This window comes from Gymnodraco acuticeps, unplaced genomic scaffold (genome assembly GCF_902827175.1).
Source record: "Gymnodraco acuticeps unplaced genomic scaffold, fGymAcu1.1, whole genome shotgun sequence".
Taxonomy (NCBI): domain Eukaryota; kingdom Metazoa; phylum Chordata; class Actinopteri; order Perciformes; family Bathydraconidae; genus Gymnodraco; species Gymnodraco acuticeps.
Genome location: NW_022992149.1, coordinates 848,672 through 868,865, shown reverse-complemented (window position 1 = coordinate 868,865; position 20,194 = coordinate 848,672). Strand labels below are relative to the sequence as shown.

The window sequence follows — 20,194 nt, the reverse complement described above, 5'->3', positions numbered from 1 at the left end:
TCAATAATTCAATAACAAATGTTCTCAAGATATGACTTGTGACATCAGCAGGTTAAGACTGATTTGTATATGTGGATTTGCTAAATCAGCCAAGGTACGGATCTTTTCCTCACAAGGCCAGAATGTTCCTGGCAGGTTCACACTACAAAACACGAATATACACAATATGGAAATGTTTACACTTTTAAGTAATTCTATGATCATTCTGCAGTTCAGTCTAGAAAATATTTAGTCATTAATCCTTGAAGTGACATTTTCACCAGCTATTTGGGATGATTTTGACAGTTACAGAGCAATATATATGGGTCACGTCCAACATTGCACTATATGATTAACTATAGCTGTAGTGCTCATACATATAATGTCTGATCATTATTCGTATCTAGTGGAGTCAGAATAAACACTATTAAGAGCACTTGGCAGGGGCTAGCGCAGGGGAGTCGCCCTGAAGCCTGCTGTTAGTTTATTACATTTCCCAGGGAGAGCAATATGATGTCATCAACATGTGTCCCATCTCTAGTTAAGACCCCATATCCTGGTTGGACAGCTGAGCCGGGGATAAGGAGTTTCTGTTCTCATAATATACTCAAGGAAAGGCTTCCTTTCTTGCTCTTGCACCAACACTAGTTGTTTACTTTTCTGACTCCGACTCCCCCCACACTCACTCAGGCACACACTCTGTATCTGTTTCGTTTTTCTGAATAAATCTTAGTTTTAACTGTTGCCATTTCATGAAGTCGACTTTCAATTATTTTTTCAGTTTTATTTATAAAATGAAGCTGTTCAAAAATATAGCAAGCAGTCATTCATTGGTAACTATTGACATACATAATGATATTTAATAATTTCTCCCTTTATGACAAAGCACATCTTACAACAGAGACTTTACAAGACAAATAATTTAAGGACAAAATGAAAAGAAAACATAAAAGGAAAGAGGAAACATGATAACTATGAGCTGCTGTCTTTGTGCTCAAGCTTAGGGAAGGATCTTAAACCACACATGCATTTATACAATCTTTAATATCAAAATAATCACAAAGATAACTCTCCAAAGAACTGACTATTGTGTTTGCATGAATGCTTTGTACCGTATCTCTTTCTGCCCCATTAATGCTGTGAGAATGTGAGATGTTCTCAATGGTGGTAGAATAATATTGGCAAGGTTTAAAATCCATAATATAACAAGGAGAGTTAATAGGTTCAAGAAATCATGAATAAACTGGTTGGATCACAGCCCTCATCATGTCTTCTACACATTCACTGTAACGGTAAGGCAGTAAAATACAAACAAGGCTGCCAATTTAAGTTACTGTTCGCTACATATGCACCACAACAAAATACAACCTTTTAATGTACGTTATAAATTAGAAAATGTAGTTAAAAGGTCAATATCAAGTTGAAATTTAAATAGTGTTGATGACGTCCCATTTCGCAAGTATATACGATACGATACGATATTACTTTATTTGTCAGATCAAGTCTGAAATTTGACTTGCGTCATAAAAAAATCTTATATTTTATAAATATACACCAAAATCAAACATGATTATTTGATATGACATCACGTTGAATATTAATCTGCCTTTTCACATTTGTGAAGGACAGGAAAAAGTCTTTATTGTCCTTATTCTGCGTTTTATCTACAATATTTAGTGATACAGTCATTACAAATACTGTATGCTATACTGTAGTTCACTTTTAGTGGACGAATGTGTAAAGTAATGAAACAAAGCAATCAGGCCAAGGAAAGCTTGCTTGTCTTTCAGCAATACTCAAATGTGACACATCTTTGCACTGAAACAGTCCACAGGTGCTGTATGATGTATGATGCTGTATCAGCAAAGAATCCTTCAACTCCTGATGTTTCAAACAAAAATGTATTGAAATCAAAGTCATACAAATACATAAATGAGCCATAATGTATATTAGTATTGTCTTTTCGGAGATTCAACAGTATCTCCTGCATAAAGCCTTGCAGTTCCTTTGGGCATGTGGGAAACATAACATGTTATAAGCAGAGGAGTTCATCCACCAGTACAGTAGACTGTCTCCGTCGTTCTGCTGATTGTCTGTTTGTGTGTGTGTTTATTTCACCCTGTTATATAACATGTAGGTAGGTTGCCTTGGTGTCCACTCCTATTACATTTTTGGCGGTGCATCTGTAAAATCCCGTATCCCTACTTGTCGGGTTTTGTATCACCAAGGAACCTTGAGGACTAAGGTAGCGGTTGCCATAGATACGAGCCTGACCCATGACCCTCAGCTGTGTCAGGTCTGGTGTTTCCCAGGTGACGGTCGCCCGGGGTGTCGCTATTGTCCTACACGGCAGCTCCACAGCCACCCCGGGTCGTGTGTAGGTCACAGGGGAGGGGCCTGTTGTGATGCGTGGCGGGTAGGCGATGACGATGACGGGAACCGTGATGACTGAAATTGAGTCGCCACTGGTAGATCTGCAGCTGAAGGTGCCGCGGTCGTACACGGAGGCCTGTTGCACTGTCAGAATTCCATCTTCTTGGACTTTGTATCGGCCTGAGTCATCACTTTCACCCCGGGTCAGTACTTTTCCATTTGGCATGGTCCATGAGAGAGAGCCCTGGGTATATCCATGGGTTTGAGGAGCAGGACAAGGCAGGCGGAGGTTCTCTCCATTAACGATGCTCACTAAGGGAGCTGTTCTGGTGCTCACTGCTGGCTCTGACACAGGGCTCGAGGAACGGGGTGGAGGGACAACAGGACGAGGTGTGGCAGGAAAAGACTGGCCTCTGTGTAGAGGCTTTTGAGTAACTTGGATTTTTGGATGAAGTGCCTCAGGCAACATTGGCCTTGAGCTCAAGGATTTAGCTGAATCTAATGAGGTTCCCGGGCGTGGCGCCTCTATTACACCTACACGTCCCATCACAGGCCTTTCATCTGCCCGTCCCCTGTGTGAAAGTCTGGCCTCCTCTTGTGGCTCAGAGACCTCCAGCTCCACCTGTATCCTCGTCTGTCCTCTTTCACTTCTGACCACACAAACTAAGGTCCCAGAATCGCTCGCACGCACTCCTCGCAGCTCCAAAGAGCCGTTTCTGTGCACAGTGAGTCTGCTGCCATAGTAAGGAGCTGGTAACACACCATTACCAGGCAGAAGCCAGGCCACACGAGGGGGAGGGGAGCCTTGGGAGAGGCATGGCAAAACCAGAGTTTGGCCTTTCACAGCTCGCTGTTTGACTGTAGTTACCACACCCACAACAGTGTTACTATAGTTTTTAGTACCAGCAGCTATAACAGCATTACTGCTATTTCTGATAAACACATTTCCACTGAGTGAGCCAGTCCCAGCTCCTGTATTAGACACACTTATCCTGCCATGTTCTCTACCGGTGTAAGCGCCATTACCAGCCTTTCCTGCATTTACTTCATTAGTATTAGTCCCAGGATTATTTTCTACGTTATCTGATCTAACTGTGCTGTGACTGCTACTCAGGCTATTACTATTACTCATAATGCCGGGTCCATTTTGATTTGTTCCAATGTTATCCGCTTTAATGCCTATATTTCCAGCCCCACTCACTCCAACACTGATAACACTTCTTCCTAGTTGTGTGGTGATTCCACTGACAGGTCTGTTCAATCCATCTTGACTATCACTCCTAAGGGCAGGATAAAAGCCACTGGTCGCTATGTTAGTGCCATCCTTTGGTGCAATGTTTTTTGTCCTGCCATCATTAGCACTATAGGCATTTTTTCTGCTGTCACTGCTGCCAAGCTGGCCTGTGTCTCCATTGGTAAATCCATCTTGAAGTATCCTTGCATTATTAGTGCTTTCCCCTGATCTACTGCCATGACCACTATCAGGCTGATAGCTAGTACTCCAATCTCTTCCCCCCACCTGGCCACTCTGTCCATGGTTAGCAGCCTCCACCTCCAGGCCCACCAGCATGCTCCTCTCCCCGGCTGAGTTGCTAGCTCGGCAGGTATAGGTTCCTGTGTCGATCTTTTGAGCCAGACGCACCTCTAAAGTTCCACCCAAAACCACCACAACCCTCTCGGAATAAAAGCCAGATCCCAAACTTTTTGGGATGACACGGCGGGTCGGGGAAAACCATGTGACCGTCGGGGCAGGAACTCCAGTGGCCTGGCAGGGAATTGTGGCTGTTGCCCCTTCACGTACTTTGACCACGTGGTGGCTTCTGTCATCAGTAAAGGTTGGTAGAGATGTCCTCATGATTTTTACTTTGACCTTGAAACATTGAATTTGAGTTAGTTTACAACTGAATTAATTTTGTATTTGTATTCATGATATGTTTATTGTGAGTAAGAACAATAAACTCAATTTTAATATGTAATATAAATGATAACTCAAATATCCTTTGCAATAGAAACAAAAATGTTTACCTTCATGGTGTCTTGGCCTCCTTGATTCTCAGCATAACACGTGTACTCTCCCTCTTCTCCCATCCCTACTGCTGGTACAAGTAACGTCCCATTGTCAAACACAGTTAGCCTCCGTGTTCTCCCTCCTCTGTCCTCCCCCTGCAACATGCTGTTCACCATGGTTCCATCTGGTAGGCTCCAACGGACAGATGGGTCAGGCAGTCCGGATGCCTGGCAGTCCACCTGCATGGAACAGGATCATTATTATCATTAAAAGTTCTATCAACTTTAACTTAAATTAACTTTTGTTTGGATGAGTGCCAAACTGCTGAGAGCTGTTAGGAAATAACAATGTCTCCTCTTTGTTAAAAGGAAAGATGCATACTGCTCTAGATTCAGCTTTTAGGGCTGTTTTTATAATCCCAAAAATAGAACTAATTGAAGAAAACACTGCTAAGCAAGACAAATGAAGCTGCTTTAAAAAGAAAACGTTCAAATCTCATTAATTTTTAAATGAAATAAAAAAGGAGGGCAACAAATTCCCAAATAAATTGACCTCTTTCTTGCATTTCAACTCGCTTGACATTGTATTTCATTGAACTGTTGAATATTCGTGTGTCAAATATCATCCCCTGAAGGCCGCTGTTGATGATTCATAACAGGCTATGACCTGACAGGTCTTTCTTTTCCTTTTTTAAGTCAAAAAAATATGATGCATTTGTGATTTATGAATTGTTTTCATTGAACTTACCTTCAGTGGTGTGCCGAAAGACACCATCTGATTGAGTGGTTGCTTGGGCTCGATCTTGGCAGGCTTAGTAACAACAGAGACACGCAGGCGGCGATAATCATCTGAGACCTTGTTTCGCGCGATACAGAGGTAGTCACCAGCGTCCTTCTCTGTTAATGCTCGGATTGACAGAGTTCCATTAGGGTGCACCTTCAAACGATGGTCAAAACTGAAAATCGAATGTGGATAAACATACAAACAAATCACCAACAGGTATAGAATGAGACACAATACTGACAGAATTACTACGAGATATAATTAAACAACCGTCTCATAAACCCACATCCACTTTACCTGTAATGCACGTCCACTAGTTTCCTAATAGGGGTCCTCCAAATGATGATAGGTGCTGGGTTTCCAGTTACAGAGCAGTGGAGCTGCAAGAATAACCCATAGTGGACAGTGGAGCTGGAGGGTGATGTAGAGACAATAAGGGCTTTACTGAAGGGTGAGACAGGCGAGGGATGCAAAGCAGCTGAGGCTGTATATTTTTTCGAGGGGGGAGGAGAAATAACTTTTGTGTTATTTACAATGCCAGGCGAGACTTTGGTGTTATTTGTAGGCATTGTGGAGGATGGGGAGAGAGGGGAGAGCTTTGTTTTGTTGATGTTGCTCAAGTGTGTGGGGTAGGCAGTGACTGTTTTATTGATTTTAGGAAGTGAGTTAGTGGCAGTGGGTGGGCGAGGGTAAAAAGATGAGCGAGAAGAACTGGTGTTGAGCGGCAAGGTCTGGGATCTGTCATGGGGCGATGAAGCGGGGAGTCTAGCTGAGTTGAATGGATTTGAAGGGTGGCTAGGGATAGATAAAGTTCTGTCTTTATTTAGTGAAGAAGATGTTTTTTCAACAGCTTTCGCTCCCTCATGTCTTGCTTCACTCTGGCTTCTTTCTCCTTCTGCTGACCCTTCAATTTCTAACCTAACTGTTCTCTTATCGGCTCCAACAGCATTGCTTGCTATGCACTCGTAATTCCCTGAGTCCTTAGGCCGAACTCCTCGAATATGCAGTGTCCCATTGGGTAAGACGAAAAGGTTGCCATGAAGAAACTGGGATTGGCGGACTATAGTCCCATCTGGAATTCGCCAGCGCAGAGTTGGTGTCGGGGCTCCCCTGGCAGAGCAGTGAGCGTAAACAGGCCTCCCAGGAGACAAAAGCAGGTGTTCCTCTTTGGCTTGCTGTATAACAGGGGGCAAGGAGGACACATGTACACGCGCTGAGGCACTGGCTGCTCCTGCTGAGTTGGAAGCCACACAGCGGTACACGCCTCTGTCACCGGTTAAAGTTACTGGTATATGGAGGGTACCATTCGTGTCCATAATAATCCGACTGGTGGAGGCAGCGCTGGAAGTCAGGACAGAGCGATCAGGCAAAACCCAGGAGAGCAGAGGGCTGGGAACACCATCCGCCTGGCACTGCAAGTGCACCTCTCCACCCTGATGAATGGTAACATCTCTGTAGCTGGCCAGCTGCATTCGAGGGGGGCGTGTCCACACCTCCAGGTTGGCTAGCAATCTATCACGAAAGAGTATAGGATCCAAATAGTCAACATGGAAACACATTTGTATTTATTCTAAATAAAACTGAACATAGGACATGTTTAGGAAACTCCCCAAATGCATGTATTCACAATTTAAACAGGAATCCTGAAAGAGACATGGGATTGACAAACATATTTTTTCAAGTAACACAATTATATTGGAATTGGATTAGAACAAACCTTTTATAAACAGATTTTATATACACAGATTTCGAAATGACTTTAGGCTGCTTAAAAATACACCAACACAGCATGCATAATCCTAAACAGCTGTTTGCCTTTGGTCTGTGTAATTAATACAGAAAATATTTTTGTACCATGGTCATTATAACTAAATGCAAAATGCTACATTAATATTCCTAACTGGTATGAGCAGCCTCACCTGTCGCGACCCAGAAAGCTCTGTGCACTGCAGATGTATGTGCCTCTGTCCTGCAGCTGAATATTCTGGATAACTAGAGTGCCATTTGGCAGGACCTCAAAACGCTCTGCCTTGGAGAGAAATGACATCACTGCTCCTGAGAGAGAAAGACAGACAGAGAGACAGACAGACCGACAGACAGACAGTCAGGCAGACAGACAGGCAGACAGACAGGCAGACAGACAGACAGACAGACAGACAGACAGACAGACAGACAGACAGACAGACAGACAGACAGACAGACAGACAGACAGACAGACAGACAGATTTGGGAAAGAAAGTTAGAATGAGACAGAGGAAAGGAGGATCAGGGAAATACTTTGTGGCACAGCATGAAGTAAGCCCAGTGATGCAGTGCACAAATGTTCCATTACTTTCTTGCAATATGTCTTTCCCACATGGCAAGCGAGAGAAAAGCCTATTGTGTACATGCCAGTGCGTAATGCTGGGTGTTAATGGGTTACTTCATCAGTGCAAAATGTGTTCATATTCATTAAGTTAAAGTACATACTAAAGCTTAGTTGGTTTTTCCTTTTGAATCGATGACGTCAAGAGGTAAATACAAACCTTTACTTATTTCTGCTTTAAATGAACAGTGTGTAGTACTTCTGATAAGAAAATAGCACTTCTATGTTTCCCAGCAGGGGCGGTTCTAGGGGGGGGGCAGTGCCCCCCTAACACTGATCTCTGACCCCCCTGTGGCCCCCCTAACAATGAAAAGTTTTTTTTATTTTTTTTTAAATGTATATTTTCAGGTACTCGGTTTGCCAAAAACCGCAGGATTTTCTTGCTGTAATGTGAGATTGTGCAGACACCCTTATGTAAAGTAGAGATGTAACTGTTCATTGCCTTTATTTTTATATAAATATGGTGTTAGTGCAAACATTGCACTATAACTTAAGCTGAAGCTAACAGTAATAACTATAAGATCAATCTGAAATAAATAAGTGTACTGAAACAAATACCAATAACTGTATTGCATTGTTTTCTTATGCGCAATTACTTCATATTGTCTAGTTCTCTTTTTTGTCCTGCATTTATTGTGCCCCCCTCAGAAAATAACTGGCCCCCCAGTGGCCCCCCAGTCAAATTGGTCTAGAACCGCCACTGTTTCCCAGCATAAAAATATATGCCTGAGGGTTTAAGAGAACGGATTTACTGAGTAATCTGTGGAAATAAAACTGAACCCTGATTTGTATTTTCATATCTACAAGGGAATCGTTTTTAATATTTACATATTTCTGTATACTGAAATAAATGTGTGCATATTGTCTGCTCAGCGTGTACCTGTGGAGACTTTGGTCCATGTGATGGAGGGCTTTGGCTCGCCTTGAGCTTCACAAGCCAGCCTGGCAGTGCTCTCTGCTGGGACCGACACTGTCCTGATGTGAGGGTCTGCAATCCTCGGTCTGGATCTCACAACTGGGACCTATGTAAACGTTTTATAGATTTAAGTAGACAAAAAAGAAAATGATGATAATAATATATTTCTTTTTAACTTTAAGACATCTGAGAGCATTGCACCACTAATGAAAATCCCTTGAATTGCAAAGCTGCAGCATTGTGTTGGCCTTGGAGTTGTGAACAACACCTTCAGAAAAGCAATAGATAAAATGATAATTGTCTAATAGGAAAATGAGCAAATCTACATAATCAACACAATGTAGTCAACAGATAATTTGGCCATCTGTACAACATCTTTAATGTACAAAACTAACCAAAATGATAGACAAATCAAAACATAAGTGTGGGTAAGAATAAAGGCCATTGCATATGTTTTAATTATGTATTAAATTATTTTAATGTAATTAAAAAGTAATATGATTATGTGAATTTAAAATGTTCAAATGTTTGAAATTCCTTTTATTAAACATTGAAGAGCTTTTAAGATTAAACAATTCAATATAACAGTACTGTAATACCAGATTAGGAACCATTGATGGTGAACCCAGTGGTTTTGTCTGCTGAAGCCTGCCAAAAGAGCTCTGGAAATTAATTAACAATTGATTATCTTAAATCCCTTGGGATTAGGGTCTTAAAACACATAATGTTGTTGATTATGGAACATGTGTTTTTCATCACTTCTTTAGATCTTGCGGGGACTCCAGCAGAGCTCCGGAAAATCCATGAAATTAAAGAACTGTCCTAAACAACCCTTAGGTTTTATAGCAGGTCATGTGGATACAGATTAGACTATTTTCAGATCTATTGTGCTTTTCTGCTAAGCTTTTGCCCAAAGGCTTGCACAGTCGGTGAAGTGCGCGCGTGCGTGTGTGTGTGTGTGTGTGTGTGTGTGTGTGTGTGTGTGTGTGTGTGTGTGTGTGTGTGTGTGTGTGTGTGTGTGTGTGTGTGTGTGTGTGTGTGTGTGTGTGTGTGTGTGTGTGTGTGTGTGTGTGTGTGTGTGTGTGTGTGTGTGTGTGTGTGTGTGTGTGTGTGTGTGTGTGTGTGAGAGAGAGAGTGTGTGTATACATGCTTATGTGTGTTATTATTTTCTGGGCTAGCACTCACTTAGAAAATAAATGTTAATTTAAGTTCCACTTAGCTGACAACAAAGAAAAATAGCTCTCTATATATATATATATCAAATGCAGACTGCATTTAAGAATGCACTTACAGAGATGACTAATTGTATAAATGACTGAAAGCAAAGAGAAGGGAAATAGGGGAAAATGACAGACATTAACAAATAAAAAACAAATTGTGGCCCAAGTTTAGCTCTTACTCGTGGGGTAATGTGTGTTCTTGCAACACATTTCGGGTATAAAGAATTCCCAAAATAGCATTACTGTTGACTCAATTTGAACTCACCCCAGGGGCAGCCGGGAGTGAAGGGGAGGGGGGCCATTGAGGCCGGCTGCTGCCTGAATCTGGAATAGAATTAGTTCCAGGGTTCCTCCAGTCAATAGAGGGTCGATTCTGGTTTGAACCCCCAGAATTAGGCCTCTCTCTGGGTGATTGCGTTGTACTTGTTGTGATCATTGTAGTGGTTGTAGTTGAAGATTTACTGGGTGTAGCTGCCGTTGTAGTTGTTGAAGGAGGTTTCACTGAGGTGACAATTCTAGTACTAGTAGGAGTAGTAGTTGTAGCAGTGGTAGTAGGATGAGGGGTTGCGGGGATAGTCTTGAATGAGATTGTAGTACTAGTAGCAGTAGTAGTAGTTATAGTAGTAGTAGAAGGGCTAATAGTAGTAGTGGTAGTTGGAAAAGTTGATGTAATGTCAGGTGTTGTGGAAGAAGTAGTAGAGGTAAAAGCAGTTGTAGTACTTCTGGTAGTGCTAGATGTAGGGATAATACTGGTAGTTGTTGTAAACAATTTGGGACTTATAGTCAAAGCAATATGTGTTGTTCCTATGGGACGTGTGTCCTCATTAGCTGTAGTGGAAGATATACTTGTAACACTTTCAGCAGAATTAGTATGTATTATTTTGAGAAAGGTAAATGGAGTAGTGTGGAGTTTTGCAGTAGTAGTTGTAGCTGTACTGGGGACTGTGGAGGAAACAATCGAGGAAGGAGTGGGCGAGAGAGAGATGGAGGAGTGGGACACATATGGTTCACTTGACAAATTCCTCTCGAGTACAACATTGGGATCACTTGAAGGTTCATCAACATGTTTGCCTAAAGATGTGTGTGTTTTTGTGACAGTCTGTATGCCATGTGTATAAGTCTTGGCGTGTGTGTTAGGCGAATGTGTCTGCACGACCGTAGCATCCGAGTGAGTGGGTGCTGGTGTTAATGTGTTGAAGAGAGTGGATTTTGCAGTGTCTGGGATGTTGGCTGGGTGAGTCACCATGTCTATATGTATCTTCGTGTGAGAGGGGGATAATGAGGTGATAGAGGAGGAAGAGGGAGTCACTGAGGGGGTGGCAGAAGTGGAGATACCAACAGTATTAGTGGAAGACTGAGAATTCAGTACCACATCATTTGAAGTGGTCTCAATATGGTCACTCCGTGTCAACAGCATGACTGGAGATGTAGATGTTGACACCAGCATCAACATATTCATTTGATCTGTTGTAGTGACAGGTGTCTCAGTTTGTGACCTCGGGTTTGTAAGTTCAGGGATAGGTCGGCGTGGGGTCAAAGGACGCCCCCTGGGCCTGTTGATGATTCGTCTTCGCTGTCCGATCCTCCTGCGAGAGTTCCAAGGGCTTTGAGGCCGGGAATTGGGTACCAAATTAGGGAAGAGTCCCTCCCAGGGGTTTTGAGGCTTGGTTCTAGATGGGTTGGTGTTTGCTTCTGGCTCATCCCCGTCACCTGGTTCTGGGACAATTTCATTTGCTGCTGAAATTGGCTTCAATGTGACTGCTTCTTTCTGTGTCTCTGTGTTTGTCACTGACTCTGTCTGTGGAGTTGCTTTCTCTGTCTCGCTCTCTGTCTCGTTCTCTATATTTGTCTGTGTTTCTGTTGATTCTGTTGCGGTCTTTATCTCTGTGTCTGTGTCAATGTCTGTCTTTATCTCTGTGTCTGTTTCTGTGTCTGTCTTTATCTCTGTGTCTGTGTCAGTGTCTGTCTTTATCTCTGTTTCTGTGTCTGTCTTTATCTCTGTGTCTGTGTCAGTCTTTATCTCTGTTTCAGTGTCTGTCTTTATCTCTGTGTCTGTGTCAGTGTCTGTCTTTATCTCTGTGTCTGTGTCAGTGTATGTCTTTATCTCTGTGTCAGTGTCAGTCTTTATCTCTGTGTCTGTGTCAGTGTATATCTTTATCTCTGTGTCTGTGTCAGTGTATGTCTTTATCTCTGTGTCTGTGTCAGTGTCTGTCTTTATCTCTGTGTCTGTGTCAGTGTCTGTCTTTATCTCTGTGTCTGTGTCAGTGTCTGTCTTTATCTCTGTGTCTGTGTCAGTCTTTATCTCTGTGTCTGTGTCAGTGTCTGTCTTTATCTCTGTGCCTGTTTCAGTGTCTGTATTTGTCTCTGTGTGTGTTAGCATTTCTTTGTTGACAGGGTAAATTTGCTGAAGGCCTTCTTCTTGTAGATCAGTCTCATCAAGAGATGACCCTTCCGTTTCTGCTTCCTCTCCTGCTCCTTCAGATCTATCTCTCTCTGTATCCTCAAGTCCTTCATTTCTACCTGTGTCTCCATCTTGGCCTCCTTCCACATCTTCAGCTATGGGCTTTGCTTCATCGACAGGCCCGCTTTCATTAGTGGCAACAGTCTTTTGTCGAATCTTAGCCAAGAGATCAGCCCATTTTTTAGGGTCTATCCTTTGTTTGTTTGTGGTAACCCTATGTCTGTTCTTAAAGCGGGTTCTTCTCTGGTCAGTGGATGACGTAAGCGTTCCTCCTCTCCTCAGGGCGCCTTCTCTCATAGGTCCACGTCTTACGGGTTTTCCAATTGGAAGACGTATGTTTGGGGAAGGTTGAAGAGGTCTTGGACGCTTCCTGCCAGCAAGAATTCTCTCTCCTTCTTCCGCCACATCGCCAGACCCTTCTTCTTCTTGTAATGGAGCTCGTATCTTGGTTGACCGGCCAGCAGCTGACTGTGGCCCTGTGGGAAATGAAGTCCTAAGTGGAGGGGGATGTCTTGAATTTAATTCAAGCTGAATCGACAGAAAATCACTACCATACTGGTTGACTGCAATGCAGCGGTAATGACCAGCATCCCTCAGAGAAGGGTTAGGCAGAGAGAGACTCCCATTTGATTGTAAAATGAGCCCACCTGATACAGCTAATCCCTGCCGTACTAAGTTTCCATCTGGTAACACCCAATTTATATGAGGCGCTGGTGAACCAAAAGCCTTGCAGGATAGACTGATAGGTTTACCAACAGTTGCTGTGACAGGAGGTCCCACTTGCTCTCCTGAATTGGGAAAAGAGGAATCCTCAACGGCCAGGCGCAGGGGGAGAACGTCTACATCCTTGCCTGCCCGTGCTATGCAGTAATAGATCCCTGCATCTGAGAGCTGCACTTTATGAATAAGTAAACCAGAGGTTGAAGCCTGGAGCCTACCATCTAAGCTGCTTGAGGGGGAGATGAGCTTGGATCCATCCGGTTGAACCCACTGTACTTTGGGGTTACCAGAACTTAAAAGAGGGCATGATAGCTCTACCTTACTACCTACTACTGTTGCAAATTCGGTGGCAGTCTGATTAGTTGAAATCAGCACCCATGGGGGTGAGGAAGGGGAGGATGCTGAGGGATGAGAAGCAGGGTCAGGATGAGCAGAAACTCTTGTTGAGTAGATAAGTTTAACTTTATGTCTGTTAGACTGTGCTCTGTTTAGCTGAATGCTGATGGCTGGCTGTAGTAACCATTGTGGTCTGGCTTCAACGGAAGATTGGACTCCAGTGTGATAATATCCTTCTGTCTCTGGTGCCTGCCTGTAGCGGTAAGCAAATGCTGGGACTTTACTCAGCATGATGTGCCTCTCCAGACGAACCGCAGTCTCACTGTAGTATGCTAGGATCCTCCAAAGTTTCTCATAGCTCAGTCTCTCCACGGGGCATTCCAGGGAGAGCGAGAGAGCGAGGGGGAGAGGGGAAGAGGAGGAAAGAGAAAGATCTGGAGGTGGAGCAATATCCTGGGAATCAGAGTGAGTGAAGTTGCAAACCAGATCCACGCTGTTCCCTTGTTGATCAGAGAGACCCAGAGAGGCAGTGCCTAAAGGTTCTCTAAAGGATTCACTGGTTTGGATTTCACTATGTTCGGTCTCCAAAGGTGTGTCTCTTCCTGGGGAGGCGATAACAGGTGAGCTGCACAAGGGGTCAGTCTGCTCAAGCAAGCCTTGACCTTGAAGGGAATCGGGCGAGGCACAGATTGGACACTGAGGGCCGCCGGGACATTTCATTAAGCCTAATTGAAAGAGAGGCAGAGAAAATTGTGTCATAAAAGACAGCCTTGGCATCTCTATCAACTGTGTATAAAAGCATAGCAACTAAACAAACATATCAGTGCACAACTCAGCTATCTGAACATATTAGCACTGTCATACTTTAGTCATGCCAGCTCTTCTTAAGAATATATTAACCTTTATATGTCTTAATAATTCTGCATGGTTACTTCATCCACTCATACATCAGGAAAATGCATCACTTCATTATTACACAATAATTAGCCTATATTTCAGCTGCCTTCACACATCAATGCTGTCATCATAGATTAGTCATAGCAGGTTAAGTCTGGCATATCAATGAGACACATTTCATGGTCCAGCTCTCATTCACGTCTCAATAACAGCCACAAGGAACACTGGAAGAGATACAGAAAATTGAGGAAATAGGAGAAGGGGGTGTAACATAAAGCAGGTGGAGGGATGTCAGAGGAATAGACTAAACAAAACCATATGTGTAGGAAAATACATTTATCGCATTATTCTATCAACTGGCTTGATTTGATATGCTACAGTACATTACAGCTGTATAATGTTTTTCTCTCAATCCATTCACCTTGTTACTACCTTACCTAGTTACCTCGTTTCTAGCTATATGCATTTTGCAATAACCATCACATTTGTACTCCTTGACTGAGTTAAACTGGCTCAGAGGCTTAACAAATGACCAACACAAATCACATGCGCATGACAATGACAGTTGAAAACATATCAAATGTGACAATCACCTGGATGTGCCAGACTCCAAGTGAGAAACCAGTTCATCCTACAGTCACAACTCCAAGGGTTAGCCTGCAGCACAAGAGTCTCTAGCAGAGGTGCTGTTGCTAATGTGTCTCTGGGCAGAGTTGTTAGACTGTTGTTGGACAAGTCTAGGTGTCTACAGATGGGGAAAACAAAAATAAAATAAAACATTAAGTGGAGGGGGATGGTGGACAACAAGGTTGAGTCCAAATCATGGAGGAAGGAATGAAAGAGTGTGAGTGGGCAGTGAGAGATGAAAGGTTAGTGGAAAATAACTAATAATTGTTATCCTTTCGATCATCATCCTCGTGTTCAGATCCGGGTTATTCCTCTGCAGTAGTAATACAATTAGGAGTAGGCGCAGTTTTAGAAGTGTATTTGCCTGGGTAAAAAATAACCAGCAAGAGTTGCTTTTTCATCGGATGAGTTTTTCTTTTGACTAGTCAATCATGTATCCCATTATCACTAAATCTCACTGATCACACCATTTTAACTAAATGTAGCTAATACTTTGTCACAATCATATCATCACAAATCCTAGTGCAAATGTTTTTTTAGAATTGTGATAGTCAAGAACACACAGATCAGTTTACTGTATGTTGTAGGTCATGGAAGTATTGTAAATAATGTGGCAATAACAAACTTACCAGAGAACAGAGAGCACTCTTCTATTGCTTTTATGTGTATGTGTTGTGTTGTTAAAAGTGTTATCATGTTGTAACATGCCAAACAATGACTATAACATTAATGAGGTTAAAATGTTAACGTAGGTTCAGGAGCATGGCCACGCCTAAAACTCCGCCTCAAATCACGGCCACCCCTATTTATATCCGGCAAAACTTCCGGCCAATGCTTGTCTCCATCCTCTCAACCCACCCTACCTCTCCCTTCTACCCATACAGTTCCCCTTCCGACTCACACCGAGCGATACATCCATCCATCCCTTCCTCCCTCCCTCCCCTCAACATCCCTACATCCCTCCATCCCTCATCCCTTCATCCCTCATCCCCTCATCCCTACACCCCTCATCCCTCATCCCTACATCCCCTCATCCCTCCATCCCTCATCCCTCATCCCTACACCCCTCATCCCTACATCTCTCATCCCTCATCCCTACACCCCTCATCCCTACATCCCTACATCCCTTCATCCCTCATCCCTTCATCCCTCATCCCTCCTCCCTACACCCCTCATCCCTACACCCCTCATCCCTCCATCCCTCATCCCTCATCCCTCATCCCTCCATCCCTCATCCCTCATCCCTACACCCCTCATCCCTACATCCCTCATCCCACATCCCTTCATCCCTCATCCCTACATCCCTCATCCCTCCATCTCCCATCCCTACATCCCTCATCCCTCATCCCTCATCCCTACACCCTCATCCCTACACCCCTCATCCCTACACCCCTCATCCCTACACCCCTCATCCCTCATCCCTACATCCCTCATCCCTTCATCCCAACATCCCCTGCCCGTCAACATCTATATTCATATACCGTGTATACTAACATCTAATTCCAGGTACCGTCTGGGGACCCGTAATCAGCCCACGCAGATTATGCCGGAGACGGAACCCCCACTCTGAGTCTCCCACTGCACGGACCACAGCTCGTCCTCCCAGACCATCCCTTCACCCCCCTCACATCATTTACATGTTACCTCAATAAACTTACAAAACATCACATTGTTGTGGCGTGGTTCCTGCTAGTGAATGTGCTATAAGTGCTCAAGCTCACCTGAGTGTAGAGAAGTAATATGTATTCAGGAGGGACAGTGTGCACAGAGTGCGAGGGTGCAGTTGATGCAGCCTGTTCCCTTGCAGACGCAGCAGCCTGAGGCTCGGCAGCTGGAGCAGCGCCCGGGGGTGGATGTGCTGGAGGCGGTTGTGATCCAAGTACAGACGCAGCAGGGAGGTCAGGCCAGAGAAGGTTAGAGATGAAGAGATCTCTCTAAGCTTGTTATAACTCAGCTTTAGTATCTGCGGGGGGAGGGAGAGGAAATTGAGTGAACGGAAGCAATGAAGGATTAGAAGAGCAATCAAAAATGGGGCATCAAAGCTGATGAAGAAACCAAGTCTATGCACTGATCATAAGTCTGTCACTGGACACCACATGCTTGTAAATTGAATTTATGACAAATTATGCAAGCGGAATAGGAATGAGGATGAAGGAGTCGGTGAAAAATTATTTGTAAGCAAAAATAAATGCAAACTGTGTTGTGTTTAGAAATATGGGGGAATACTTCCAGTAGCACACCAAATGCTGCAAGTTTATCGATTCAAAGCAGAAAAGACTTAAAGCATACTCTAGCACTGGGGGCCTTCAACGTTTCAAATAGGAAATGTATCCTGTAAGCTCAAGACTCTGGGGAACTATTATTATTCTAGTCATGTGCAAAAAACCCACCAACCTTTACAGACACACACCATGAAAACCATGTTGTGGAATTGTGTTTCTGTGAAGCTTGTGATAAATCCGCTCTGCAGGAAGGCTACTTAACTGGCAGAGTTCCAGCTACTGACAGATCTAGCACGTGAAGATGTCAGCACATGGAAATATGGATCTTATTATCACACAATGCCAAATATATCAGCATCTGCCAGGGAGATGAAGGGAACAATTGCTTGTTGAGTAATTTGACTTCCCCACGGACTGCTAACTCTGCCCTTAGGTTCCTGCTAAAATGTCCAGTGTGTTTCCTGTCACTGAGCAGAAAAAAGAATGATAGCAAATAAATTATGCATTCGTTGTACATAAATTAGAAATATGTGCTGACAAATTTGAACAGAATCATGTTAACTATTGTATTAATTTCCATAATGGTTTCACAGATTAAATGTAAAATTAATCATTTTATAATAATTTGTTGCCATCAGTTTGACTGCTAGATTTAGGCATATTTATTAATATAGATTATTCTCTAAATTGTACAAAACTCTTTGACAAATGCTGTATAGTTGATAATCTCTGCATTACTTATGTTGTTAAAAACTGAAATGGGTTCTGTCAAACAGTTTAAGTATATACATGTATCATACTTAAAGAGGTTATGCAGACTATAAACTACTAAAGAAATGTGAGAGCTGAGTTTTCTGAAACAAAATACATTTGAAATAGTGAAGGATCCTTGTATGGTACCCCTGCTTGAGGCTGGGATTAAGGATTAGGCTGTGAGACTGGGTCCAAGTTTGATACTCATATCTGTGTCCTGAAAAATACTTCATATCCAAAGGCTAAATATTTGAGACAATGATTTATTTTGCCCATTAGCATCCATACACTTTATAATCCAGCATGGATAGTTTCTCTTGGAAAAGGACAGTTCAGGACACTCAATAATGTTGGTTGCTGTTAGCTGCCTGTATGAGATACAGGCGCTGTAGTTCCATAAAGAAAATTGACAAAACATAAAGAAAAGGGCTCTGAAGAATACATCCCATTTCTTTAAAACGTTTGCTATCTTTAATTTAATCAATTATCCCATCCAAAAATCTGCTAGTTTGTTTTTTAATTGATTTCCCTCTCTTTTCAGCCTTAAACAATGTCAATGTTGGGTCCAATGCTGCTTTTCTTCCTATTTACCTGTAGTGATTTCAAATCACTGAATGCTTCATCTGGCAGATGGTGGAGGTCATTGCTGTGGAGCATCAGGAGCTCCACCTTCTTTAGCCCAGCCAAAGAACTGTCATGTATTGTGCTGATGCTGTTGAATCTGTGGCACAGAAACAGCATCATCAACCTTAGATGTCAATACATCAACAAATAGTACATCTCTAGAGCTCGTTCATTTGCTGCAGTTTGACACATTCCAAACTCTATGGGTGTGTTTGATGGTAAATAAGAGCACTCCTACTTGCTCACTTGCATTCCCTTACCCAAAGTTTATGCGGTGTGTGTGTATAGGGAGGCCAGAAGGTATGCTGAGCAGGGAACGAAAGGTACAGTGGACTTCATTGGCCTGGTAGCAGTTACAGCTCCTGGGGCAAGCCTGGCCCATGGGCACCACTAGTGTCAGTACCAGTAGAGTCAGCAGGGGAACCGACACACACACACCCCGATACATCTTCAGTCCCCGAGAGGAGAAGCCACACTGGGATTATCACTGCCAACGAGAAAAAAGGAAATCTAGACTGATGGAGGGTAGCAAAGTGCATCACAGTGACATGTGTCAAAATCCAGATGACAGCCTCTCTCTCTCTCTCTCTCTCTCTCTCTCTCTCTCTCTCTCTCTCTCTCTCTCTCTCTCTCTCTCTCTCTCTCTCTCTCTCACACACACACACACACACACACACACACACACACACACACACACACACACACACACACACTGGAATGTTCATTCATACATCCCAAAAAGCACACATTTTACTCAAGGGGATTTGCAATCCGTACAACACATGACACTTATATCCTAAAATCCACACTAAAGCCACACTGACACATTGCACTTAACAAAACAGACCTTTGGGCTTTATGCACATGCCCAGTAGGTTAATTGAGTGACATACATTAAGCAAAACAAAAAGAGCAGGATTGAGAAATATAGTAAGAAAAAAATAACACGTCAGTTTAGACCTCACATAAACTATCCTGTTTCTCTCTCCTATTTAATCTCACACAAGCACACAAATGCTCTTACCATTCAAATGTATCAAACCAACTGTAGAGCAATAGCTGCCAGAGGCTTTTTAAATTTGAAGCTGAAAGTAAAGTAAATCACGCACTCTAGCAAGAAGCATCCGAGATTAATTCATTACTGTAATGCAAAGTCGTGGATGTGCAGAGCATACCTTGAAATCCTGTGGAGTTATTTCACGGAAGTATTCATTTTGCCCATCAAACACTGATTTAATCCAACAGCACGGCTCGGAATTTTGAAAGGCAATTAACCAGTGTATTCACCAATAAACTCCGCGATTGTTGAACTGGGGTGGAGGTCCCAAAATAAGTTGTCACATAAGATGTAACTGAGGAGTGCGAGAAAAAAAAAGTCACACTTTTGTCAACTCCGCACAACAACAAAATGATTTTAGTTAAATCCAACAGGTCTTGCGCGTCTTTAGAGAAGTAACACTGGAAGTGGCAGGCGGGCTATATGCAAACGCGTCTGGCGCTGTGTGAGTGTGCGCGTGAGCGTTTGTGTGGATGACAGGGGATGTGTGAGAGTGTATTTGAGCGGAGGAAAAGGGACTGTACCGAAGTGAACTTTGAGTGACGCTCAGGCTGAGGGGTTTGTCCGAGGAGGGGCTTTCTGCAGACACAGAGGTAACAAGTTACTGCTGCAGGCTGCACTCCTCAAATCTTTACTCTGTAGCCACAGACATCTGTCTGTTGAACTGCGACTCACTGGATGTCTTCTGTCTCAATTGTTGCACACCATTGTAACTTCTCTGCTCACACTATCTCCATCTATTTTGCAAACAACTTAATCAATTTTCCCTAATTTGAATTAATTTAATTGCATATATACCTGAATTAGAAACAGCCCTTCTGAAGATGTTTTATCTAAAAAGAAACCCCCATCA

At 43.1% G+C, this 20,194-nt stretch overlaps 1 protein-coding gene across 1 annotated transcript; it reads right to left on the bottom strand.

Moving 5' to 3' along the window:
- Positions 1-748: 748 nt before the first annotated feature.
- On the bottom strand, positions 749-19,815 carry LOC117538397 (matrix-remodeling-associated protein 5-like). The gene is made up of 13 exons (XM_034204054.1): positions 19,460-19,815; positions 18,545-18,771; positions 18,252-18,381; positions 16,407-16,648; positions 14,652-14,803; positions 11,985-13,886; positions 9,910-11,534; positions 8,389-8,530; positions 7,063-7,198; positions 5,441-6,655; positions 5,108-5,315; positions 4,378-4,599; positions 749-4,222 (listed from the first exon to the last, which is right to left on the bottom strand). The coding sequence occupies exons 2-13, from the start codon at positions 18,730-18,732 to the stop codon at positions 2,102-2,104; spliced, it is 8,283 nt and encodes a 2,760-aa protein (XP_034059945.1). The 5' UTR covers positions 18,733-18,771; positions 19,460-19,815; the 3' UTR covers positions 749-2,101.
- Positions 19,816-20,194: the final 379 nt, after the last annotated feature.

Excerpts from the sequence above, each read along its gene's own strand:
- LOC117538397 (XM_034204054.1), bottom strand. The coding sequence starts at position 18,732 with ATGTATCGGGGTGTGTGTGTGTCGGTTCCCCTGCTGACTCTACTGGTA. Across the intron at positions 16,649-18,251 it reads GTGATTTGAAATCACTACAG|ATACTAAAGCTGAGTTATAA; the intron begins GTAAATAGGAAG and ends CTCCCCCCGCAG. Across the intron at positions 4,223-4,377 it reads GAGGCCAAGACACCATGAAG|GTCAAAGTAAAAATCATGAG; the intron begins GTAAACATTTTT and ends CAATGTTTCAAG.